Consider the following 26,965-nt stretch of genomic DNA (forward strand, 5'->3'; position numbering starts at 1 on the left):
GCATTCTACGGAAATCTTCTTACTAGTCTCTGCACGTCGACGAGGACGTCACTGTCTCGCACGCGACGCCGTCTGACGTCATACAGGCAATAAGAGGTCCTCGACGACGTGCGGACGTCAGTACCAATCATTTTTTTTTTTACGTGCATGAGAACAACCAGGCAATGCAATGAAAGAACAAAGCAACATCCATTATATTGTAAAAATACACCACATTGTATGAATAACTGTAAATCTTTTTTATGTACATATATATATATATATATATATATAAAACTCTTTCTTTTAAAAATATATACACACACCAAGTATATACATAAAGATATATACACATATACCCATATATATATATAAATATATTATATATATACATCTATTGCACCCTCAAAGATCAAGAGGAGCGCACTCAAGGATTACTTGGCAAGACCATAAAGGCAACGGGGAGGCGGGTGGGACCGTGAGGAATCCACAGGTAGCTAATGTATCCACCAGAAAAGTCGTTACCGAAGGTAAGTAACTCGTTCTTCTGATGGATACAACTACCTGTGGATTCCTCACCTCATGAATAGAGTCCCAAAGCAGTACCACGCCCGGCGGTGGGTGCCTAAATGGTCAAACCAAGAAATCCTGCAGCACTGACCGTGCAAAATGGCCGTCCCTTCTAACCTCAGAATCTAAACAGTAATGTTTTGCAAAAGTGTGAAGGGACGACCAAGTTGCGGCCTTGCAGATGTCGACCACAGGAACACCTCTGGCTAAGGCCGAAGTGGCCGACTTAGCTCTGGTGGAATGAGCTCTAATGCCCTCAGGAGGATCCTTCTTTGCCAAAGAGTAACATATTTTAATGCAAAGAACAACCCACCTGGATAGTGTTCTCTTGTGGACTGCCTTTCCTCTCCTCTTGCCCACGTATCCAATAAACAGCTGATCCTCCAGCCTGAAATCCTTTGTTCTATTGATAAAGAAGCTCAACGCTCTCTTTGGATCCAGACGGTGCAGTCTTTCTTCCTCTTAGGAAGGATGAGGCGGAGGATAGAACTTGGACAAAGTAATTGCCTGAGCCAAATGGAAGGGTGAAACAACCTTCGGGAGGAAAGCAGCCTTGGTCCTCAACACCACCTTATCCCCATAAAAAGTTGTATAAGGGGGTTTTACTGATAAGGCCTGCAACTCACTCACTCTCCTTGCTGATGTTATAGCTATCAGGAAGACTGTTTTTAAAAACAAATACCTTAAGGGGCAAGAATGCATAGGTTCAAAAGGGGACCCCATAAGGAAAGTCAGGACTAAGGACAAATCCCATTGCGACATAACGAATGGCTTTGGAGGATATTGATTTAGAAGACCTTTCAAGAATCTGATAACAATAGGGGATTTAAATAAAGATGGTTGGTCTGGAAGACATATGAAGGCTGACAAGGCCGATAAATAACCTTTAATGGTAGCCACTGCACAACCTTTCTGCGCCAGAGATAGAGCAAAAGACAAAACGTCCGATAGATGAGCTTGTAAAGGATCAATCTGCCTCTCTACACACCACGCAACAAATTTAGACCACCTATTAGCGTAGATAGATTTAGTGGAGTGTCGCCTGGCCGCTAATATAACATCCACTACCTCAGGCGGGAGAGAGAAGGAACTCAGGTTGCCCCGTTCAATCTCCAGGCATGTAGGTGCAGACTCTGGAGGTTGGGGTGTAGAACCTGCCCCTGCGACTGCGAGAGGAGGTCTGCCCTGAAAGGGAGACGGAGCGGCGGGCACGTTGAGAGTTGGAGAAGGTCGGAGTACCACACCCTCCTTGGCCAATCCGGAGCTATTACGATTACTAGAGCCCGGTCTTGGCGAATCTTCCTCAATACTCGAGGAATCAAGGGTATGGGAGGAAACGCGTAAAGCAACTGGCCGCACCAGGTCATTTGAAACGCGTCCCCCAATGCTTCCTGCATCGGATACTGAAGGCTGCAGAACAACGGACAATGCGCGTTCTCTCGAGTGGCGAACAGATCTACCCGAGGAAACCCCCACTTCTGGAAGATTAAACGGACTTGATCTGGATGGAGACGCCACTCGTGGTCTGCCGAGAAGTGGCGACTGAGACTGTCCGCACGCACGTTCAAGACTCCGGCCAGATGGTTTGCTATCAAGCAAATCCGATGGTCCTTTGCCCAGGACCATAGTCGAAGAGCTTCTCTGCAGAGAAGGTACGACCCCACTCCTCCCTGCTTGTTTATGTACCACATCGTGGTAGTATTGTCCGTTAGGACCTGTACCGACTGACCACGAAGGGAAGGGAGGAAGGCCTTGAGAGCCAGACGTACAGCCCGTAACTCTAACAGATTGATGTGAAAAATCTGTTCCTCTGGAGACCAAAGACCTTTGATCTCCAGATCCCCCAGATGAGCTCCCCACCCTAGAGTGGAAGCATCCGTTATGACTGTGGCCACTGGTGGCGACTGCTGGAACGGTTTTCCTTGTGAAAGATTGTTGCTTGCAATCCACCACTTCAAATCCACAGCAGCATCTCTGGAGATCTTGACAGTACCCTCTAGATCCCCTCTGTGTTGAGACCACTGCCTTCGGAGGCACCACTGAAGAGCCCTCATGTGCCAGCGAGCATGCGTGACCAACAGAATGCAGGAGGCAAAAAGACCGAGCAGACGAAGGACCTTGAGGACTGGAACTACCGCTCCGTTTCGAAACATTGGAACCAAATCCTGAATATCTTGAATCCGCTGAGGCGGAGGAAAGGCCCGACCCAATGTCGTATCCAGTACTGCCCCTATGAACAGGAGGCGCTGAGAGGGCTCCAGGTGAGATTTGGGCTCGTTCACCGAAAAGCCCAGGTCGAACAACAACTGGGTTGTTGACTGCAGATGACACAACACAAGCTCCGGGGACTTGGCTTTGATCAACCAATCGTCCAAGTAAGGGAATACTGCTATCCCCTTCCTTCTGAGCTCTGCCGCAACCACCGACATCACCTTCGTGAAGACTCGAGGTGCTGAAGAAAGACAAAACGGAAGGACCGCAAACTGGTAGTGTTGCGATCCCACCACAAACCGGAGATACTTCCTGTGTGACTTGAGTATCGGGATATGAAAGTAAGCATCCTGCAAGTCGACAGACACCATCCAGTCTTCCATGTTCAACGCCAAAAGCACCTGTGCTAGGGTCAGCATCTTGAACTTTTCCTGCTTGAGGAACCAATTCAAGATCCTCAGGTCCAGAATTGGTCTCAAACGACCATCCTTCTTGGGAATCAGGAAATACCTTGAGTAAACTCCTTGACCCCTTTCCTGCTCCGGGACCAACTCCACCGCGCCCTTTAAAAGGAGGACTTCCACCTCCTGTTCTAGCAACAGGAGGTGTTCTTGTGAACAATACGAAGGGCGGGGCGGGATGAGGGGCGGAAACTCCCGAAAGGGAAGGGTGTAGCCTTTTCCCACAACACTGAGAACCCAAGTGTCCGACGTAACAGTCTCCCATTTGGTGAGAAAATGCTGTAATCTTCCCCCTACAGGAGAGGAGTGAGTGGGAAATGGTGGAAGCCTAAGGCTGCTTCCCCTGCTGCACCCCGCCAGAGGATGAGGAAGAGGCAGAGTGCTGCTGAGAGGCTCCCCTGGTGCGGACCCTACCCCTCCCCCTAAAAGATCTATAGGGGTGGGAAGAGGCAGGTTGCTGATATCTTCCCCGAAAGGAAGAGGAGGAAGAGCCACGCCCAAATCCACGAAACCTCCTGAAGAATCTGGAAGAGGCCGTGGAAGAAGGAGCTTGGAGTCCCAACGACTTAGCCGTGGCCCTGCTCTCCTTAAAACGTTCCAAGGCCGAATCAGCCTTAGCCCCAAACAGTTTGTCCCCATCAAACGGGAGATCCAACAATGTGGACTGTACATCTGCCGAAAAGCCCGAGTTACGTAGCCAGGCCTGTCTCCTTTCCACCACAGTTGTGCCCATTGCTCTGGCTACCGAGTCGGTGGTATCCAGTCCCGTCTGGATAATTTGGGTCGCAGCAGCCTGGGCATCAGAGACAAGATCCAAAAGACCCTGGGGAAGCTCTGTAAACGAAGAGGAGATGTCATCCATCAGAGCATGAATATACCTCCCCAGGATACAGGTCGCATTAGTGGCTTTTAACGCCAGACTGCAGGACGAAAAAATCTTCTTCGACTGCGCCTCTAGCTTTTTTGAGTCTCTGTCCCCAGGCACCGTCGGGAAAGAACCAGGCGCTGATTTGGACGAACAGGAGGCCTGCACAACCAAGCTCTCCGGCGTAGGGTGCCTAGATAGGAAACCAGGATCAGTTGGAGCCGTCCGATACCTCCTGGCCACGGCTCTGTGAACTGCTGGGGAAGATGCCGGCTTCTTCCACACCTCTAAAACCGGATCCAGCAGAGCGTCATTAAAAGGTAATAGAGGCTCCGCCGCGGCTGAGGCCGGATGCAACACCTCTGTCAAAAGGTTTTGTTTCGCCTCCACCACCGGCAAAGGCAGGTCCAAAAAACTAGCTGCCTTCCGTACCACTGTATGAAAGGAAGCAGCTTCCTCGGTATATTCCCCCGGGGACGAAAGGTCCCACTCAGGGGAAGTGTCCAGCCCACTGGCCGACTCCAGTCCACGCAGCCCATCACCCGAGTCCTCTAGCTCTCCTTCCTCTAGGGCTCGTTGGTACTCCTGCTCCTCTAGTACCCGGAGAGCACGCCTCCTTGAATGCAGTCGTTGCTCAATCCGCGGAGTCGACAACACCTCCGCCGAAGTCGGAGATCGGCGCCGATCTTCCGAAGCCACCGACGCCGCATCCGGCGCCACAGGTAACTTCGGCGCCGACTGAAGAGCAGATGAAACGGATGGACCCACCGGAGTCACAGGCCGAAATCTCGACGTCGACGGGATGGAAATCCCTGGGGCCAATCCCTCCGAAGCCATCGGAGCGGCCACCGGCGCCGACACTGGCGCCGAGCCCACGTTCCCAAACGGGAGAAAGGGCATAAAGGGTGCCGGCCGAAGAGGCGCAGGATCACCCAAAGAAAAGGCCAAAGGCCCAGCCGGAGCACCCCCTGGAGCCATCTGTTGGAAGATGGCATACATCGCATTCAAGAATGCGGAACTATCGGCTCCAGGGGTGGGAAAAGCCGGATACTGGGGTGCCTGACTCGGAGGCGACCCCGACGCCGGCCTCGGCGTCTGCGCCGGAGAAAACACCTGAGGCTCCAATACCTCAATCACCGACGCCTGTCCAGGCGAAGTTGGAGACGTCGGAGAGAGCAACGGCGTCGAAGGATGCGGCGTCACCGTGGGGCTGACCTCCCATGTCCTCCGGCGCCGATCCGGAGACCTGGAACGAGCCTCCCTTGAATGACGCCGAGATTCTCTACGGCGCCGGGAGTCTCGATGACGCCGATGTCTTGGAGAAGACTTTTTCTTGTGATGCTTCTCCTTTGACTTGGCCATAAACAGCTTCGCCTCGCGTTCTTTAATGGCCTTCGGATTCATGTGCTGACACGAATCACAAGTCGAGACGTCGTGGTCGGAGCTCAAACACCAAAGGCAATCGGAATGAGGATCCGTCACCGACATCTTGCCTCCACACTCACAACAAGGCTTAAATCCAGACTTTCTCTGCGACATTATTTCCACAGAGAAAGAGTACGCAGCAAGATATACACTGTAACCGCAAGAGTAACAGTTGCTCCCTCGAAGATAACCGTTTCGAATGCACGGAAAAAAGGGAACTGACGTCCGCACGTCGTCGAGGACCTCTTATTGCCTGTATGACGTCAGACGGCGTCGCGTGCGAGACAGTGACGTCCTCGTCGACGTGCAGAGACTAGTAAGAAGATTTCCGTAGAATGCTGGCGCCATGGGAGTATTCATGAGGTGAGGAATCCACAGGTAGTTGTATCCATCAGAAGGGTCCTGTGTAGCCTACTGTCTAGGTGCTCTGAAGTCTGTGATGGAGGCACAAAGACAGTCAGTTAGTTGCATTCACAACTGAGGTGCAGCGAGGTCGATGACAGAGAGATGCTGGAAGCTATTTGGTGGACATGCAGTGGAGTTCTTTAGGGTCTACGATGGTGATGCGGTGAAGTCCATGAAAGAAAGCCTGATTTTGATGTTGGCGGATGAGTTACTCTGCCACAACAGTGATGGATATCCCATCTGACAATATCTAAATCTCATTAAATCCTATGGGATTTAGTTAGATATCGTCAGACAGGACATCCGCCACCGTTGTGACAGACTAACTCATCCACTATCTAAATCAGGCCCTCAGTTTCTGTGATAGAGGTGCAATGAGCTCAATGATTTTCTGATGGAGATGCAACTGAATGAAGATGAAAATTTGAATAGGTGCAGTGAGCTGTTAATTGATGTGCTGTACAATCTAAGAAACAAAGAGTAACACAATCTATGAAGGAGGTGCAGTACTGTCCATAATGGAAATTTAATGGTTCCAGAAAAGAGGAGAAATAGAGTCTGTGGGATCTATAATGGGGGTACAGTGGGGGTTCATGACAGAAGTAGCTTTGAAGTTAGGTAAAGCAGGATCTAAAATTCAGGTGTAACAGAGCTGAGGCATTTGTTGTTGATTAATATGTCAACTGATGTATTAGACAATGTGTTGCTTGTGCAACTGAATCCATGGCACAGATGGGGGAATAAAATGCAATGGGATCTCGGATCAAAGTATTGTGGGATCGATGAAGGTGGTGGCTTTGGGTCCTATAAGTTGGAATGCACAGGGGCACATCTGAATCTATGATTTAAATGAAGCTCAGTAGGATTCATAAGGTGGGACAAAGCATAATTTCTATGGTTCATGGAGTGCTGTGGTGCAGGTTTTGAGTGCAATGCAATGGGAACCACAGCATTATAGAGGAGCAGTGGGATTCAGTTATTTCAGTTGTGGAGCTGCAAGGGGAGTCCATGAAGGCAATATTCAGGGGTGTAATGCAACCCCCAGCAGCGAAGGGGGGCCACAACACTTCAACTTCGGGGGGCCCTCAACCCATCTGCAGAGTTTTTGTTGGCCAAGTCCAATAAAAATCTACGAGATATGGGAGACTAAGGGGCCCCTCTTCACATTCTGCAGGAGACAGCATCACTTTGTGCTACCCACTGACACTGTTGTATAATCTCTGATAGCAGTGCAGGGTAGACAAGGCAGATGTGTGGTGATGGCACAGAAGGTTTAGGATGTAAGTGTGGTGTGGTCTATGATACGGTGTAATTGGGTCTACGTGCCATGAAGTCTAGTAATGTCTATAATGGAGGTGCAGAGTGGACAATAGTTGAGTTAAAGTGGTTTAGCAAAGCAGGTTTGGTGGAGCCCCACAGGGTCAATAATGGAGGTGCAGAGTTGTCCATTTGGTGATGATGATGAGACTTTAATGGATTCCTGCGGGGTCTATGATGGAGACAAAGAGGGACCTCAGACCAAGGTATGGTTAGTCTAATTGACAGTGGAGTGTGGGCTGTTTGTGCGGTCAAACATGTCCCAAGAGGGAGGTGAAGCATGTGCAGGTGGGAGGAGCAGTGGGCTCATGATCAGGTGATATAGGGTAGGACTGGATTTGTAACAGTAATAGAGCGCGGTGTAGGATAGAAGTGAGGTAGAGTCCATGTTGGAATGAGCAGGGATTCAGTGGGGTCTACAATGAATGTTTAGGGGTATCAAGAGTGGAAGTATAGTTGGATCCTGCGGACTCTATGGTGGGGTGCAGTAGGATCATGGGGATAGTTCCTTCTAAACTGAGCGCCTGAGCATGCACATAAACCTATGTTTCCCTCTGCGCAGAGACCTACAATCAGCATTGAATACAAAGGATTCCACTTATTAAATGCTTCCTTAGGGCCTTTGAAGTACTGCGGATGGTGATGATGCTGCGCTTCTAAATGCATTTTAAAGATGTGTTTTTTGTCTTGAGTAATGCTAAAAGAGGACGTTTATACACCTACAGGGCAGCCATAAAACAGTAGAAGAGAACCCTCAAAGCTTTCTCGCCAGCCTGAGTCCAGTCTGCCACCTCCCTCTACTTACCCTCACAGAACAACAAGGCGAAATGTGACGATTTCAACCACCTCTTACATTTTTTGTACTGCCTGTCTGGGCCTTCCTCAAGCCCTACTTGATGTTTTCTTTTGGAAGTGGAGGGTGAGTAAGGTGTGAGTTCAATGTGCACCAAGTTTGTGATGATACAGAGAAGCATTACAAGCTCCATGTATTTAAGTTTCCACATTCTCCTGTGGGTCACAATAAACTCAGGCACAGCAATTTTCTGAATTTCTAATTTGACGGCGCAGAGTACAGCAGTTGTGTCCATGCTGCTAGTGCACTGACTTAATTTAAGGTGGACCATTAGCTTCTCCTGCAGCAGAAGCTTCTGCTGATGTTGACAAAGTGCACTTTTTTAAATTATCTTTTAATGGTGCAACAGGCTAGTGCCAGCAGTACACACAAGACAAAGCAAAAGATGAACAATGAGGGCAAAACGTTTTTAGGCTTAGCAGAGAGTACAATTTACTTGAAAGATCATTAGGCATTTAAGGGCATTTGGGAAGTAATTTGGCAATATTACAACCAGACTGCAAGTAATTCAAAACTTGAGTCAGAAAGCAAGGATTCATGACGGACGTCCCAAATGATTTGCCCTTACCCGCAAACCAGTTCCCGGAGTGTTCCCACTCACCTCACAGACACTTCCAGAGAGCCCACAATGGAAACCTGAGGGTCATTCAAGACAAGCCAGCCCCCAGCGCGCTATATGCCAGTTCAGTCTAGAGAAGTGACACTGTCACCCTTTGGGGCATTTCGGCAAGGTCAACGTGGAATCAGATAGTCTTTTCTAGATAGCAGATGCACCACATTACTTTCAGCTAGGCGACTGCAGCCCATCCCCACTACATTCTTTTACAATATTCTCAGGCCAGTTGAGAAAGGAAATTAAGAGCTAAAATTGAATACAGACTGTATTCATCATTTCCATTAGAAAATTTGTAAATCAAAATAGTTAAATAATAATTGGTATGTAGTAACTTGATCTGAATTAATGAATTAGTGAGTATCCAAGTTCCACAGTACGTGGGTGGTGAAAGAATGAGAAATGGAGTGAATGTATAAGTGAATGGATAAGTGAATGAATTTGTGGATTTTTGAATTAGCATCAGACTGTCAAAGCGAGTAACGGAATGAACAAGTGAGTAGATATGTGAAACAGGGATTGACCAGGTTAATGAGTGAAGAGTGAGTTTTCAAGTGATTAAGCAAATTGGTGAGCAGCTGAATGTGGAAATAATCATGTGAATGAAGCAGTGAGGGATTGGATGGCAAGTGTGCAAATCAGTGAGTGAATAAGGAAGTGAAAAATCAAATGGCTAGCAGCAAGTAAGCCACCGTGAAACAGAGTGGATGTCAGTTAGTAATTGAACGATTATGCAAATGATTGAGATGAATGAATATATGAGCAAATGGAAAAGTAGCAAATGGAAAAGTAACTGACCACATGATAGTGGCTTGGTGAATAAAGCACTTTCTAGAGGGGAGCCTGGGCAGTGTGAAACACTGAATCCTTTAGCCAGGCTGCTTCGACCTCTCCCCCAAACATGAAATGTGACTCAGCATATTCTTCAGAGAAGAATAAAACACAATTGTCTAGAAACACCATCACTTTATTCTTTATTTGACACCATGTTTTGAATTGGGAACATTTGTTTAATTCATTCTGCAATAAACTCCCTAACCACCCCACAAACAAAATACAAAAACAATCTTTTTGAAAGGTTTGGCAGATTTCATTGTTTGTAAAAAGGTAATTAAAAAAAATACACACATACACCCCAACTTAAATACTAAGAGGGACTTTTGGGCAGCCCTCATCTGCCACTGGTCTGTATGTGTGTCATTTACACTCTTCTACCGTTCATGACGGCTTAGAGCACTGGGTTTCTTGCCCTGTAGGTAACAAAATGTGTCTGATCAAATGTGCACATCTGTCTGAAAATGAGTGTGCTTCAGTGCTAAACCTGGTAGGCCTGTCTTTTATTCTTCCACTTTCTACTTGTAGGTGCCTTTTTCTTTCCTTCTACTCTTTTTATTTTCTTTTTTAAAGCATGGTACAGCTTCAAATACAGTTCTACCTGGCTACTTGCTCATTACTCACTTAATTTCCAGTGTACTTCAACCTGCACAGCGAGCTGACCATCATGGAATGATATTATCCATACGGTATCATTGTTTTTACCATTACAAGATGGCCAACATGGTTCTATCGGGGCAGTCAGCTGGAACTATACGCAATGTACAATACCACCTCAAGATGTCCACAACTATGTACAACAGCATTGCAAAACGTCCAAATGCTGCTTTGTTTAATTTTGTTATTGCGAGCATATACCTGCTATTTGTAGGCATTATCATGTTTTTTCCTAATTTTATTCTTTCAATTTATCTTGCATATTTGCCTGAATTTGTATATCTGTTATTTTGTGGTTGTGTAAGTTGGTGGAAGCAAAAATAAGTGATTAATGAATGGACAAGTGCATGTCTGATGAATTAGTCAGTGCGTAAACCAATCAGTGACTAAAAAGTAACTTTAATTTAAAAGCAAGACGCACTGGCATTGCCAATGCTTGTTATTTACCTTTAAGTGGTAGCTGGTTGAATTGCTTTGTTGCACATCTCATCACTAGGTAGCGCACACAAGCAAGAAAATGTGCACAAACGTTCTACTGCCGCACATGAAAAAGAATAATTAGAAGGAACATTGATCATGAGGGAGGTGTAGTTAGGTTTCTGGTACAGGCGAAGTGTGATTTAAGCTTAAGGCATGGAGAGGTCTATGACAAAGGTATAGTAGTGTCTATAAAACACTGCACTACCTCTGTCATAGTCTATGTCCTCTGCAGCCCCATCTGTGTCCTCTGCAGCACCATCATAGTCAGGGGTGGCTCCTCCGCAATGGCGGAGGGGTGTTGCCCCACTGGCTAAGAGCCAGCAGCAGAAAAATAAAAATAGAATATGGTTTTATTTTTCTGCAGCTGGCTCAGCCAGCAGGATTAGGGAGGGGCGGGCTGGGCCATGGGAGGTGGGATGAGGAATTGTGTGCACTAAGTGCACATGTGTGTTTGGACAGCCTAAGACGGCCGTCCAAACACACATGCGCACTTAGGCTTCTCCAGCCCGGCTGTGTACACAGCCAGACTGGTTAAAGTGCACAGACCCCAGGGTTGTGTCTGACGGGCAGTCACTGCAGCTCAGACCATTCCTGATGCTGTTTTCATTCTAGCTTTAGCATGAAAGCAGTGCCAGGATTGCTGGGGAGCCTCTTCTAGTGCGAATGATAAGTTTTTTTTTTCTTTTTTAAATGTATTCCAGTCGTCCCTTCACCCCTCTCCTTAATATCTGCAGCAGCCGCTGTTGATCATAGTCAGTAGGGTGTAAGATGGTACTACTGAGGACCCTGGGTAATGTTTTATGTAGTGCTCATACCACTTGGCAGCTGCTTCTGACAAACAAAAAGGAAAGTGGTCAGGCTGTAAACTGCTATACATCTACACAGGTTCTAGAATGACAGGGTGGCCGTCCAGCCCTCTGGCTGCATTCATTTCCTTTGAATGGGCAAAACAGGAGTGAGCATCCTCTGTGACTATAGCAGCGATCGGGTCTCTTGAGTGGCATCAATGTGTTGCCTTGCAATTATTAGCAGAGAGGCCGAGGGTCGGCAAAAACTACTTGCGGTTGTGATGCACTGCACTTATCAAGTCCCTGGGGTACGGTTCTAATAGGAACGGCGACATGACTAACAGGCAAGTGAGAGAAGTGTCCATCATGGGTGCATGAGGGGATGGGCGCCTGGTGGAAAGTATGACTGGGGTGTAGTGTACATGTTTGATATCACTGGCTATATTCCTGGAGGTGAGGTTATAAGGACAGCGGAGTAGGACCTGGAACTCCTGATTCCGTGCAGGAATATCTCATCCAGTCCAGGTCTAAATTTGCATTCTGGTCCTTGCAGTGCTGCATTTGAAATTTGGTATACAAGAATTCAAGTTCAGAAAGCAGAGAAGAAATCCAGAACGGAATAAGTTACTCCTGCATAGAACTGGGAAACATGAGGGTGTTGCTGTCCTCTGTCCTAGGGGGATCAAAGGAGACTGTGAAGTGAGCTTTCAATCCCCTTCTATGCTAAGAAGTCAGATTCAAGTATGAGGTATAGAGGTGATACTCCTGGGAGGACACTTCCTAGTAGCGTAGGACCTACCATCAGCCATTTTTGGCAGACGAGGGGTGAGCGGAGACTGTGGGTTGCTATCCTTGGGCGTGTGATCGAGTGCTAAAAGCGGACAGCTGTGCACGATGCGCTGGGCACGTCAATGCAGTGATGCGCGGGCGTCGCAGCATGTTTTGGGTGGAGTTTCAGTTTCCTCTTTTTATAGGGAGCCAGCGCATGGGCGAATATGACGCGTGAGCCTCCTGAGCTCCCTGCTGGAGGGGGGAGACGGGGAGAAGCTGGTCTGTAATAGCGAAAGAGACTTGGGGCTAGATGTACCAAAGGGTTTTTCCCATTCTGTGTCAATGGGAAAATGTGTTGTACATATGGCCCTTTCGTCTCTACGCTGATGTTAGGGTAACACTGAGTTAGGTTGTGATACACCTAGGGTTGCTATAAGCAGGGTCGTGGCTTCTAATGGAGCATCAAGTGCAGTGGTACTCGGGCCCTCTGAACCCTAATTATTTGTGTATTTTCTAATTCACACAGCAGACGTTCTTCCCTTGCACGAGTACCCATGACGCAATGGCTATGCTAGTTACTGAGTGTGAAGACCATATGACGGGCGCATGAACGAATGCCTTGGGTTTTCGGATGCGGAATGGTGGTGCCCTGGATATTATGGCGATGACGGAGTGTCATGACGGGGTGGTACCGGAGGATGTAACTGTGTTTAGCGCAGCCCGGTTAATAGTCAGATATAGGGGATGCCGCAGTCGGCAGCCCCCGCAGCCCCAACGCCTACGTAATACTCACACCACCAGACGGGAGATGGCCCAGGACACCATAGTTCCGATGGATGTTGGAGGTTTCGATATGTCCCGTGGGGAGGGCGGCGTCCGTTTCTTGCTTGCAGCCCTCTCTGTCCTAGCACTCCGCTATGTCCCGGCGAGCCCGGGAATGTCTGTGGCTGGGAAACTCCGGAGGGTGGCGAGCGCCGGGGGCTGCTGCGTCGCAGTGCTGGCTCACAGAGGGACGAATCAGAGCCAGGTCCGGCCTGTGGTGGGTGAAAGGGCCAAGAGATGGGACAGTCCTTTCTCCAGGTGTCCTGCCCCTGGCCACTAGAAGGCTCTGGTTGGGTTTCGTTCCTCCACTCTCATCTGTGCCGCAGTCCTCTCTCCGATACCGGGAGGGGCCTTAAAGGGGATGTCAGAGCTGTGAGCCGACAGGAAAGCGCCCACGATTAAAGCAGGTGCAACGGGCCAGAGCGCGGGTATCCCGCATGCCTGTCCTGTTTTATCTGGTCCAGTAATAGGATTGACTTGCACTGGATAAAGAAGAATATTACTGGCGAATGGGTGGCAGAAGCAACAGCCCTCTTAGTAACGCGTCCTTTAAAGTAAGGGCCTTTAAAAGGTCCACAACTGAAAGGATTAAAGAGGTGTTGACAAATCCATAAAGAACTGACTGTAATGAAGCGCACCTTCACTTACAAATGATTAAAGCTAAATATTTTCAACGAGACTGGTTTTCGACTCTTTCAAGAATATATTTATTATGGTACGTACAAAGAGCGTAGCATCTGAATGAAGAGTTTCAAACGAAGAGAAGAGGGCAAGGAAAGAGTATTGTAAAGGGCTCAGGCACTGGGGTGGTGCGAAAAGGAGGACAGGTTTAGAATAATGTGCAGGATGTGGGTTCAAAGTTTAGGACAAATGAACCGGGTACAGTGCAAGAGGTTACAGCAAGAGCGAGAGCAGAGTGGGCGTTCAGAGCGTGGAGACAACAAGAAAAGGAACACAATACTCTTCAGATTTTAAAACAGGCAGAGAGGAAAAGCTTAAATTGAAAGATTGCTTGGCACTCGGTCATATCAGAGAGGTCCTGGCGCCAATTATTTTCATTTGACAATCTAGCTGGAGCATCGATTTCCTTCAGGTTTTGTGTGAGCCCCTTTATTGCTTCTGATGTAATTCTTTGCTTTGGCTCAAGGTTTGTTACCAAGCAGCGCTTGGCCTCTATTCTGGAGTATTTCCTGAAGCTCTTCGTAATAGGAGGAAATTTTCTCAAAGTCTTCTTTGGTAAGTTTCAGGATATTCACATAATTGTGGGCTTGAAGGGTTTCTTTTACAAGCCCACGTGCGAAAAGGAATCTGACACCGTAGGCCTGCCCGGCGACCAGGAAGGTTTTCTGCATGCCTCCCTCTTCGGTAAGACTGGAAACCGTCACCTTCCCATTGACTATCAGGAGCATATTGGCTATGGTGTCACCTTTCTGGATGAGATACTCCCCTGTCAGAAATCAAAGAACAGGACCTATTACTTACATTTGAAATATGATCATATATACTCATCACTTCAACATTACACTTTACCTCTGTTCCGAAATATTGTGCATGAATTTGATAAGGAGACCGTGGCTACTGGTGATGTTAAAATGGCAGTATGTGTACAAAGAAATATTTGACACAATTAAAATATTCTGTACAATATTTACAACTTAACCATGACTTTGGAATTAAAACGATGACTTTAGAATAAAAAAAGGTTTGTCATGTTCTTCCTTCGAAACAACCTGACGCTGCTGAAGTATCGCCAGTAAACTAACTTCATGGAAAGCAAAGCCCAGTGATTACACCAAAAGCTCAATTGTCATTTTCTAAGGATCAAGGGACCCAGAGTTGAAAAGTGGTCAGCTTGTTCACCCCTCCCACGATTATAGTGGAGCGAAAGAACAAGTTACTTACTTTAGGTAAGAAATTATCTGGTAGAGGCATTCTAGTTGCAGAATCCTTGCCTTAGAATTTCCACTAGGCGTCAGATTGGATCTAGAGATTTTTGTTCGAGCAGTAACCTTGCGTACCGTCAGATGGAGTCAGTCAACGCCACATGCCTTGGCATTGTGGTTGTCGTGATAATGTTATGGTTGTATGTAGGCGCCACCCTGGTGAGCTGACGTCAGTTTCTTTTCACAACTTTCCACACAAGTAGGGCAGAGCCATGAAGAACACGGATATTGGTGTGCCAGAACTAGGGCTCTGAAAAGGGAAACTGTCCGTAGAAATCAGTTAGCAAAGCAGGGAGGATGGATGGGTCGGTAAGGAATCTGCAACTAGAATATGTTTTTACCAGATAATTTGTTACCAAAGGGAAGTAACTTGGTCGTCTAACAGAGACTTTTAGTTGCAGATTCTTTACCTTAAAATAGGTACCAAGCAATACCATCCTCAGCGGAGGCCTGTGAACCAAGCTCAAACTAAAAAGCCCTGCAGGACTGAAATGCCAAAGTAGCCATCTCTGCGCACCTGACTGTCCAGGCAGTAATGTTTTGTGAATGTGTGCAGAGACGCCCCCGTTGCTGCCTGGCTGATGTCCAGGACCAGAAGTCTGCATGCCAACGCTGTGGTTGCAGCAGTAGTTCTGGTGGAATGAGTATGCAAATCCTCAGGGGTTGCTTCTTTGCCGAAGTGTAGCACATCTTGATGCAGAGGACAACCCATCGAGAGATGGTCCACTTCTGCACCACCCATTCTTTCTTCCCACCCACATAACCTATAAAGAGTTGATCGTCCACCCAAACAATTAAGATAGAACGCCAGTGTTCTTTTTGGATCCAGATGGTGGCATCTCTCCTCTTCATGAGAAGGATGTGGGGGTGCGTAAAAAGTAGGCAAAGTGATGGTTTGTCCTACATAAAAGGGTATGACCACTTTAGGAAGGAAGGTGGCCCTTGTATGAAGCACCACTCTCAGGATGGGCAGAAAGCATTGGTGGCTTCAAAGAAAGAGTTTGAAGCTCACTCACTCTGTGAGCAGATGTGATGTGGCAATGAGACAAGCGGTTTTCTGTGCGAGGAGCAGTGAGGGACAATTATGTAGTGGCTCAAAAGGAGCACACATAAGGTATGTAAGTACGAGGTTTAAATCCCACTGTGGCGTTATGAATGGGGTAGGTGGGAACATGTGAGTGAATCCCCTAAGAGACCTCCCATTGATGGGGGATTTGTAGAAGGATGGTTGATCTGCCAGTCTGAGGAAGACTGAGACGGCAGATAGGAAGCCTTTGAGGGTGCCCCAAGCAGATCCCTGCTGGGCAAGAGAGAGGACCTCAAACAGAGGTTGAGAAAGGGGGGTCAACAGATTTGTTGGTACACCATGCCCCAATTTTGTCCAACGACAGGCGTATACCATTTTGGTCAAGGGATGCCTGGCTTCTAAGATAACATTGAAGACTTTGTGCAGAAGGTCGAAAGCTATCAACTGCCGCCTCTCAATTTCCACGCAAGAAGGCAGAGACTGGACAGGTTCAGGTAGAGACCCGTCCCCTGCAACAGCAACAGAAGATCCTACTAAAGGGCAGTCTGATCAGAGGATCGATGGCCATGCTCAGAAGCTCGGGATACCATACTCTTTCTGCCCAGTCCAGAGCCACCAGGATTACTTGGGCCTGGTCATTCTTTATCTTATTCCAAACTCTGGGCAGAAGTGGTATTGGCAGGGAGGCGTAAAGCATCTCTAGGCTAGTGCCACCTTGGAAAACTCCAACGCACAAAACAGCTGATGTTGTGCATTCTCTGTAGAGGCGAACAGATCTAACCAAGGCTCTCCCAACTGCTGAAAGAGACCTTGCACCACCTCGGGATGGAGATGCCATTCATGATGGACCATGCATTGACAGCTGAGTTCATCTGTGTAGGAGGCTGGCCTGGCTGATAGTGGGTACCTTGTGGTACTTACACCCTGTGCCAGGTCCAGTTATCCCTAGTTAGTAGAATAGAGGTGTTTCTAGCAGCTTAGGCTGATAGAAGGTAGCTATGGCAAAGCAGCTTAAGGTGAACTAGGAGACATGCAAAGCTCCTACTATACCACTTATATCATATAGCACAATATCATAAGAAAACACAATACTCAGAGTTACTAAAAATAAAGGTACTTTATTTTAGTGGCAAAATGCCAAAAGTATCTCAGAGAATACCCTCACTTAGGAGGTAAGTAATATACACAAGTTATATGTACACAAACCCAAAACAGGTAACTAACAGTAAGAAAAGTAGTGCAAACAATGTAGAATCACAATAGGATGCAATAGGTGAATATAGGTCTAGGGGCAACACAAACCATATACTCCAAAAGTGGAATGCGAATCACGAATGGACCCCAGACCTATGGGAGCTTGTAGAGGGTGGCTGGGACTGTAAGAATACAGTCAGGGTGTCCAAGATAACCCACCCCAAGACCCTGGAAAGTAAGAGTAAAGTTACCCTACTACCTCAGAAAGACACAATAGTCTTGATAGGGGGATTCTGCAAGAACCACAAGCACCAGCAAAACACTGAAGATGGATTCCTGGACGTGAGGACCTGCAAGGCAAGGGGACCAAGTCCAAGAGTCGCGATAGTGTCCCGGGGGCAGGAGCCCAGGAAACCCCGGATGAAGGTGCAAAAGGGCTGGCTCCGGGTGGAAGAAGCCAAAGATTCTGCAACAACGAAAAGGGCTAGGAACTTCTCCTTTGGATGGAAGATGTCCCACGGTGTGCTGGATGTTGCAGAAGTGTTTCCACACAGAAATACCGCAAACAAGCCTTGCTAGCTGCAAGGATCGCGGTAGAGGTTTTTGGGTGCTGCTGGGGACCAGGAAGAACCAGGATGTCTCCCCTTGGAGGAGGAGACAGAGGGGGCGCTCAGCAACTCAGAGAGACCCCTCAGAAGCAGGCACCACCCGCAGAAGTACTGGAGCAGGCACTTGGAAGGTCTGTGAACTCAGGGTCACAAAAAGAGGGTCCCACGACGTCAGAGTCCAACTCAGAGAGTTGAGCACTGCAGGACGGAGTGCTGGGGACCCAGGCTAGGCTGTGCACAAAGGAATCCTTAGAGAAGTGCACAGAAGCCAGAGCAGCTGCAAATCACGCAGTGCACAGGTTTGCTGTCTGGGGTGGGGAGGCAAGGACTTACCTCCACCAAACTTGGACTGAAGGATCACTGAACTGTGGGGGTCACTTGATCTAGCTCCTGTGTTCCAGAGACCACGCTCGTCAGGATGAGAGGGGGCCCAGAGGACCAGTGATGCAGTCTTTTGGTGCCTGCATTTGCAGGGGGAAGATTCCGTCGACCCACAGGAGATTTCTTCTGGGCTTCCAGTGCAGGGTGAAGGCAGACAGCCCTCAGAGCATGCACCACCAGGAAACAGTCGAGAAAGCCGGCAGGATGAGGCGCTAAAATGTTGCTGGTAGTCGTCTTGCTACTTTGTTGCAGTTTTACAGGTGTCCTGGAGCAGTCAGCAGTCGATCCTTGGCAGAAGTCGAAGAGGGAAGTGCAGAGGAACTCTGGTGAGCTCTTGCATTTGTTATCTGAAGAATACCCCAGAGGAGAGACCCTAAATAGCCAGAAAAGGAGGTTTGGCTACCAAGAAAGGAGGTTTGGCTACCAAGAGAGGTAAGAACCTATCAGAGGGGGTCTCTGACATCACCTGCTGGCACTGGCCACTCAGAGCAGTCCAGTGTGCCCCCAACACCTCTGTTTCCAAGATGGCAGAGGTCTGGGACACACTGGAGGAGCTCTCAGCACCTCCCCTGAGAGGTACTGGTCAGGGGAGTGGTCACTCCCCTTTCCTTTGTCCAATTTCACGCCAGAGCACGGCTGGGGGATCCCTGAACTGGTGTAGACAGGCTTATGCAGAGATGGGCACCATCTGTGCTCATCAAAGCATTTCCAGAGGCTGGGGGAGGCTACTCCTCCCCAGCCCTTCACACCTATTTCCAAAGGGAGAAGGTGTAACACCCTCTCTCAAAGGAAATCCTTTGTTCTGCCTTCCTGGGCTGGGGCTGCCCAGACCCCAGGAGGGCAGAATCCTGTCTGAGGTGTTGATAGCAGCAGCAGCTGCAGTGGAAACCCCGGAAAGGCAGTTTGGCAGTACCCGACTTCTGTGCTAGAGACCCGGGGGATCATGGAATTGTCCCCCCAATACCAGAATGGTATCTCTCTATCTTTCCCCCTCACTCGCCACCCCCTCTGTAACCACCCCTATCTTCCTATTCTTTCACTCTACCTCTCACCCTCACCCACCTTTACAACCCCCCTCCCCTATCTTCCCAACCTTCCTCCTATCTCTCTCCCTAAACTCCTAAACTTCCTAAACTCACCCCCCACCACCCTTAACCCCCCTTCCCATCTCTTCTCCCCTCTACCTGTCCCCCCCTCCCTCCGCTTTCCCGCCGCCACCTCCTGCACGCCCCCGCCCCCCAGCTCCCATTCGTCGCCCCACTCCCGTCCCCTGCCCCCAGCTGACCCCTCCCCCCCTCCTCCCTCTTATGGCGGCCGCTGCGCGACAGTGGTAGCGACCCTTGACCCAAGGGTAGGTCGCTCCCCCTGCCGCTGCAGCTCCTCCAGCTCCTCCAGCCCAGGTTCCTGAGACCTCCTAGCAAGCCCAGCTACCTCGCAGTAAATACCCCCCACCACCCAGCCCCTCGCCCTGCCCCGCGCTACTCACCCTCTCTCCTGTTTCTCTTCTTCTTTGTTCTTCCTCTGCGCTCTTCTTCTGTAGTCTTCCTCTGTACTCTTCTTTGCCTCCTGATCCCCGTCTTCTCTCTTCATCTGTGTGCTTCTCTCTCTCTCCTTTGCACCGCGACCTGCGTGTGCCTCTTCTTCTCTGTCCCTCTTCTTGGCTCTTTCCTCTGCTGCTCGTCGCCCCTCTTCTTCTTCACCTTCTTCTGTATTTTTCTGTCTTCTGCGCTCCTCTTCTTCACCTTCTTCTGTATTTTTCTGTCTTCTGCGCTCCTCTTCTTAACCTTCTTCTGTATTTTTCTGTCTTCTGCGCTCCTCTTCTTCTTTACCTTCTTCTGTGGTCTTCTGTCTTCTGTTCTTCGGCTCCTCTTCTTCTGTACCTTCTTCTGTGGTCTTCTGTCTTCTGTTCTTCGGCTCCTCTTCCTCTGCAACCTGCTCCCTGGTTCTTCCCACGCCTGTCCTCCTGCTCCTGTCTCGTCTCTCTCCCTCACTCGCCTCCCCCTCTGTATCACCCCTATCTACCCCTATCTCTATCTGTCTCCCTCACTCACCACCTCCTCCTATCTACCTATCTACCTATCTCTCTATCTTTCCCCCTCACTCGCCACCCCCTCTGTAACCACCCCTATCTTCCTATCCTTTCACTCTACCTCTCACCCTCACCCACCTCTACAACCACCCCTCCCCTATCTTCCCAACCTTCCTCCTATCTCTCTCCCTAAACTCCTAAACTTCCTAAACTCACCCCCCACCACTCTTAACCCCTCCTCCCCCATCTCTTCTCCCCTCTACCCGTCCCCCCCTCCCTCCGCTTTCCCGCCGCCACCTCCTGCACGCCCCGCCCCCCAGCTACCATTCGTCGCCCCACTCCCGTCCCCCGCCCCCAGCTGACCCCTAGCCCCCCTTCTCCCTCTTATGGCGGCCGCTGCGCGACAGTGGTAGCGACCCTTGACCCAAGGGTAGGTCGCTCCCCCTGCCGCTGCAGCTCCTCCAGCTCCTCCAGCCCATGTTCCTGAGACCTCCTAGGAAGCCCAGCTACCTTGCAGTAAGTACCCCCCCACCACGCAGCCCCTCGCCCTGCCCCGCGCTACTCACCCTCTCTCCTGCTTCTCTTCTTCTTCTCTGTTCTTCCTCTGCGCTCTTCTTCTGTAGTCTTCCTCTGTACTCTTCTTTCCCTCCTGCTCCCCGTCTTCTCTCTTCATCTGTGTGCTTCTCTCTCTCCTTTGCACTGCGACCTGCGTGTGCCTCTTCTTCTCTGTCCCTCTTCTTGGCTCTTTCCTCTGCTGCTCGTCGCCCCTCTTCTTCTTCACCTTCTTCTGTATTTTTCTGTCTTCTGCGCTCCTCTTCTTCACCTTCTTCTGTATTTTTCTGTCTTCTGCGCTCCTCTTCTTCACCTTCTTCTGTATTTTTCTGTCTTCTGCGCTCCTCTTCTTCTTTACCTTCTTCTGTGGTCTTCTGTCTTCTGTTCTTCGGCTCCTCTTCTTCTGCACCTTCTTCTGTGGTCTTCTGTCTTCTGTTCTTCGGCTCCTCTTCTTCTGTGGTCTTCTGTCTTCTGTTCTTCGGCTCCTCTTCCTCTGTTACCTGCTCCCTGGTTCTTCCCGCGCCTGTCCTCCTGCTCCTGTCTCATCTCTCTCCCTCACTCGCCTCCCCCTCTGTATCACCCCTATCTACTCCTATCTCTATCTTTCTCCCTCACTCACCACCTCCTCCTATCTACCTAGCTACCTATCTCTCTATCTTTCCCCCTCACTCGCCACCCCCTCTGTAACCACCCCTATCTTCCTATCCTTTCACTCTACCTCTCACCCTCACCCACCTCTACAACCCCCCTCCCCTATCTTCCCAACCTTCCTCCTATCTCTCTCCCTAAACTCCTAAACTTCCTAAACTCACCCCCCACCACCCCTAACCCCCCCTCCCCCATCTCTTCTCCCCTCTACCTGTCCCCCCTCCCTCCGCTTTCCCGCCGCCACCTCCTGCACGCCCCCGCCCCCCAGCTCCCATTCGTCGATCCAATCTCCCGTCCCCGCCCCTAGCTGACCCCTCCCCCCCTCCTCCCTCTTATGGTGGCCGCTGCGCGACAGTGGTAGCGACCCTTGACCCAAGGGTAGGTCGCTCCCCCTGCCGCTGCAGCTCCTCCAGCCCAGGTTCCTGAGACCTCCTAGCAAGCCCAGCTACCTCGCAGTAAGTACCCCCCCACCACCCCAGCCCCTCGCCCTGCCCCGCACTACTCACCCTCTCTCCTGCTTCTCTTCTTCTTCTCTGTTCTTCCTCTGCGCTCTTCTTCTGTAGTCTTCCTCTGTACTCTTCTTTCCCTCCTGCTCCCTGTCTTCTCTCTTCATCCGTGTGCTTCTCTCTCTCTCCTTTGTACCGCGACCTGCGTGTGCCTCTTCTTCTCTGTCCCTCTTCTTGGCTCTTTCCTCTGCTGCTCGTCGCCCCTCTTCTTCTTCACCTTCTTCTGTATTTTTCTGTCTTCTGCGCTCCTCTTCTTCACCTTCTTCTGTATTTTTCTGTCTTCTGCGCTCCTCTTCTTCACCTTCTTCTGTATTTTTCTGTCTTCTGCGCTCCTCTTCTTCTTTACCTTCTTCTGTGGTCTTCTGTCTTCTGTTCTTTGGCTCCTCTTCTTCTGTACCTTCTTCTGTGGTCTTCTGTCTTCTGTTCTTCGGCTCCTCTTCTTCTGTGGTCTTCTGTCTTCTGTTCTTCGGCTCCTCTTCCTCTGTTACCTGCTCCCTGGTTCTTCCCGCGCCTGTCCTCCTGCTCCTGTCTCGTCTCTCTCCCTCACTCGCCTCCCCCTCTGTATCACCCCTATCTACCCCTATCTCTATCTGTCTCCCTCACTCACCACCTCCTCCTATCTACCTATCTCTCTATCTTTCCCCCTCACTCGCCACCCCCTCTGTAACCACCCCTATCTTCCTATCCTTTCACTCTACCTCTCACCCTCACCTACCTCTACAACCCCGCTCCCCTATCTTCCCAACCTTCCTCCTATCTCTCTCCCTAAACTCCTAAACTTCCTAAACTCACCCCCCACCACCCTTAACCCCTCCCTCCCCCATCTCTTCTCCCCTCTACCTGTCCCCCCTCCCTCCGCTTTCCCGCCGCCACCGCCTGCACGCCCCCGCCCCCCAGCTCCCATTCGTCGCCCCACTCCCGTCCCCCGCCCCCAGCTGACCCCTCCCCCCCTCCTCCCTCTTATGGTGGCCGCTGCGCGACTGCGCGCAGCGGGCGCGCCAAAGGCAAGCCCGTCTGCGCCCGTTCGCGCCTGGCCCGCGCCCAGCGCCACGACCCCTGGTCCTCAGCACTCCCAAACCCCGCTGCTCCGCTATGACCCCACCACCCTCCACGCCCTCAACCCAGGGCGCTCCAGCACCTGCTTCCAAGCTAACCCGAAACGTACCCATGGACCTTTCGCATGTCACACCTGCAAACGTATCTTCCACCACGAAACTACCACGACCACCAGCCCACGCGCCATCAACCACCTCAAATGCATCCTGGTCAACGCTCGATCCATCCACATGTATGCCGTTGAACTCTGGGACCTCCTGGACTCCACAGCACCGGACGTCGCCTTCATCACGGAGACCTGGATGAACGCCGCTTCGGCCCCAGACATCGCCATAGCCATCCCCGAAGGCTACAAGATTTCCAGGAAAGACCGCACCAACCAAGTAGGAGGAGGATTCGCCATCGTCTTCAAAGACTCCATCAGCGTCACCACCTCCACCGAAGACACCCCCCTCGCCGCAGAGCACCTGCACTTCCAGATCCGCACCGACCCCAGGACCACCCTCAGAGGATCACTCATCTACCGCCCCCCCCGACCGCACGCCCTTTTCAGCGACTCCATCACCGACATCATCTCCCCGCACGCCCTCGCCTCGCCAGACTACATCCTCCTCGGCGACCTCAACTTCCATCTAGAACCAGTGGTGGCTGGTGAATTTTAAAGGTGGTGGGGCGTAAGACTAACCCTGCAAGCTGCACCCAATCTTAGATGGATCAAATTAGCAATGAGTGAAATTTATCACATACTCTACCGATGCGTATAGGTTTTCAAGTGTGTTAATTAGTCCCTCCTCCAGGCACTCTTAATCGAGACATAAGGTAGCCTCACTAGTATATAAACATGTAACAGGCAGGTGGATGCAGCACACTATCAACACTTAATTTTATGTTCAGTCCTTGTGTTCAGGCTCTAATTTGTTTGAAATCGGAGTGAGTGTGCTCTGGAACGTCCTAGGCTGTTTTTTTAAACAACATTTCTTTATTTACTGTTTTGAAATAAGTATGACCCTGGTCTATATGATTGGTTGAAATGTTCGCACAACAGTCTCATCAAAACATTTGCCACAAAACCGTGCATTAAGTATGTTGCGTCTATAAATAAACTTTCCTTGGGAAGGTGAGCAGTTGGACTTGGACTGAGCCAGTGCTTAATTTGTAAATAAAAACGTGCCGGTGCTCAAAGCCATCCTCTTAAACCCGCGGCTGCTGCAATTAAATGTGGGAACACAGAATACTGAGGTGGCGTAATCCTGAAGCCATCTCGGGCCTCTTCAATCCATTTAAAGCCACTATCTACCCCTTCAGCTCACTCTTGCAGCTTTCTACTTTCTCCCTTTGTGAGGCTTTTTCGTTTTTTCTCTTCCTCCATCTTTCCCATGTGTGTCTTTTGCTCACAGCAAAGGCTTGAGGCAGAAAAATAAGCCCCGGACCGCAAAAATAAGTGCTGGTGCTCAGCACCGGAAACAACAAGCACAAATTAAGCACTGGACTGTACGTCTTTCACAATAACACTTGTCGACACGCTCACCTCAACCATACAACTGAGGGAAAAAAGACTGCCATTCTGTTGCTCCAATACAGTGTGCAAATACTGGAAGAGCAAGTAGTCTGAACCCCTTTATGATAGCGACAGGCATTGTGAGACATTCCAATGGCGTTCAGCTCTAACTATAGTGCTCTCAATTGTACCCTGCAGTATGCAGCATAAAAGACTTTTGTGTTGGATAAAAGTCAAAGCCAGAGGAACAAATCTGATTAAATTAAATACTTGGAGTATATACGTACGTATATACACCATATCACATGAAGTGTAAAGTGTAATATGAAACAGAATGCATAAGTATTCCAACCTAAAACCAGATGAGCTCTCACAGGAGGTGATCGAACCTAATGGCTACAGTTGTTGACCATCTAAGATGGGAGCCCAGGTTCAAATCCTGGCCTCACTTTAGCATTATAGCATTATGTGAATCATGACAAGTCTCTGTGGCAGAAAAACATCATGCAACATAGCGTGCATCTGTTACGAAGCACTCTTATGGCTTTAAGGAAGGTCTGTGCTGCTATTTAACACTGCCAACAATAAAATGTCTGCTTGTCACCCCACACTCCAATCACATCCTTTAGAAGTTGAGGAAAAAGCATTAATCTTAAATGTCAGAGAGAGATGCTCTCTAGGGGATGTACTGCACAGAATAAAACTGGAAAATCTGGGATCAATCCTGGTTACCCTGCTAGATCAATGTGTGTGATCCTAGCAAACACATTCTTTCACCAAGCCCGTATCCAATATTACATAGTAGTGCACTTTTAAAAACTTGTGTTCACGATGTGCACTCCTAGTTCGCCAACAGCTTGGTCACCTGGGCCAGGGTGGAATATTTCTCCCTTCACATCTAAAATCTCTCACTTTTAAATAACATTTCTCGATAGAGATATAATCTGATAACCTAGGGTGAAAAGCTTTTAGTTTTAAAGAAATACACTTTTTGAGTTTTGAAGGCATCTTATCAGTCTCATCAAACATTGACCACGGAGCAGCTCATTATGTTGCTGGACCAGAGTTCATTGTTAGTTGGCATGTTTATTGCATGATTTACATGCTAAATATTGCCAAAGCTCAGCTTGTGTGCTCACTGTAAGAGCCAAGGAAGTACCTCCGCTTTCCCTGTTGATTTTTAGGCTTGCCCACTTCTAATTTGAGGCCTTGGAGTGGCAAGGCAGAAGAGAGGTCCTGAAGAGAAGGAATAAAAAAAAAAAAAGATAACCATTTCCTTACCTAGAGAAAGACACACAGAAGTTGCACCGGCCCGAGAGAGCCACCGGGAGCTGCTGAACAAGAGTAATTGGATATTGCCAGACCACCCTGCCTAAAGGCCGAAAGTATTTACCTTATTTTTAGCACGCTTTCTTGACAGTCCTGCGCGATGTCTGGTGAGGCTTGAACAGTGACACTTCATGGGGATGGTCTAGCGAAAGGAGATGTAACGTGATAGAGAGGCACACGCCCCTCAGCATCAGAGTGACTGCTCCGTGCTGACAGTGTGGCAATCTCACGGACAGTACTTTACGAAATAACTCAGTAATGCAGCATCTACAGTGTGCATGTTTCTATAAAACTGAAACGTGCGCACTGTGTCTCTTTACTGCATGTGACCTGGTGTCACTGATGACGCCTGTCACATGCACCTCCTCCAGTCCTGTCATCCCATTCCCAACTCGTCACAGATTGGGGTGGGATCAGTCAGGTTTGCTGATCCTCCCATGCTGGGACAAGTTAGAAAAGGTGGCACCCTCGCTGATTGACACACTGTTTTGGGAAGCACAGGCTGCAGCCTGAAGCGCCCAAGTACAATCTGTCAGAGAGGGTGGTGTTTGTCAGTGGGGAGGAGTGGCCCTACGCTCCTTCAGGCCACAGAATCAAGGGCGTAAATCAGGCAAGCCCTGGAAAACCTGCGACATTGCACGTGCGCAGTAAGTGCATGTGCCTGTCAGTGCTGTGACTGCCTGACCCTCGCGCAGAGAGAGGGTCAGAAGCTATGCTGAGCAATCAACACTTACTGCAGATAGGATTTATGAATAATTTAAAAAACTGAGAGAGTCAAGAAATATAGGGGGCGTAGCCCCCACGCCCTTTAAAAGAAACCGCCCCTGTCTAGAACAGAACAACGACCCCAACACCACCGCCCTGCTCGACAACCTCGCCAACCTCGGCCTCAAGCAACTGGTGAACACCCCCACCCACATCGCCGGACACACGCTTGACCCCATCTTCTCCGCCAGCAAACACGTTTCCTTCAGCCACGCCTCCGCTCTACACTGGACCGACCACAGCTGTGTCCACTTCACCTTCCGACGCGAGACCCGCCACCTCCGCACTCAACCCATCCCACGTCGACAGTGGAACAAAATCCCCGAAGAACAGCTCTTCTCCACGCTCATCGACAACCAACCTACTTTCACCACTGAC

The 26,965-nt window shown here is 49.4% G+C and overlaps 1 protein-coding gene across 1 annotated transcript in view; it reads right to left on the minus strand.

Moving 5' to 3' along the window:
* REEP2 (receptor accessory protein 2) overlaps window positions 1-13,602 on the minus strand; it is a 106,249-nt gene extending 92,647 nt beyond the window's left edge. The window contains exon 1 of the mRNA XM_069244430.1: window positions 13,023-13,602. Within this exon, the coding sequence (XP_069100531.1) occupies window positions 13,023-13,054 (32 nt within the window). The 5' untranslated portion in view covers window positions 13,055-13,602. The remainder of the gene's footprint in view (window positions 1-13,022) is intronic.
* Between the last annotated feature and the right edge of the window lie 13,363 nt (window positions 13,603-26,965).

The sequence above is a fragment of the Pleurodeles waltl genome, chromosome 7, assembly GCF_031143425.1.
Source record: "Pleurodeles waltl isolate 20211129_DDA chromosome 7, aPleWal1.hap1.20221129, whole genome shotgun sequence".
In the NCBI taxonomy this organism is placed as follows: Eukaryota; Metazoa; Chordata; class Amphibia; order Caudata; family Salamandridae; genus Pleurodeles; species Pleurodeles waltl.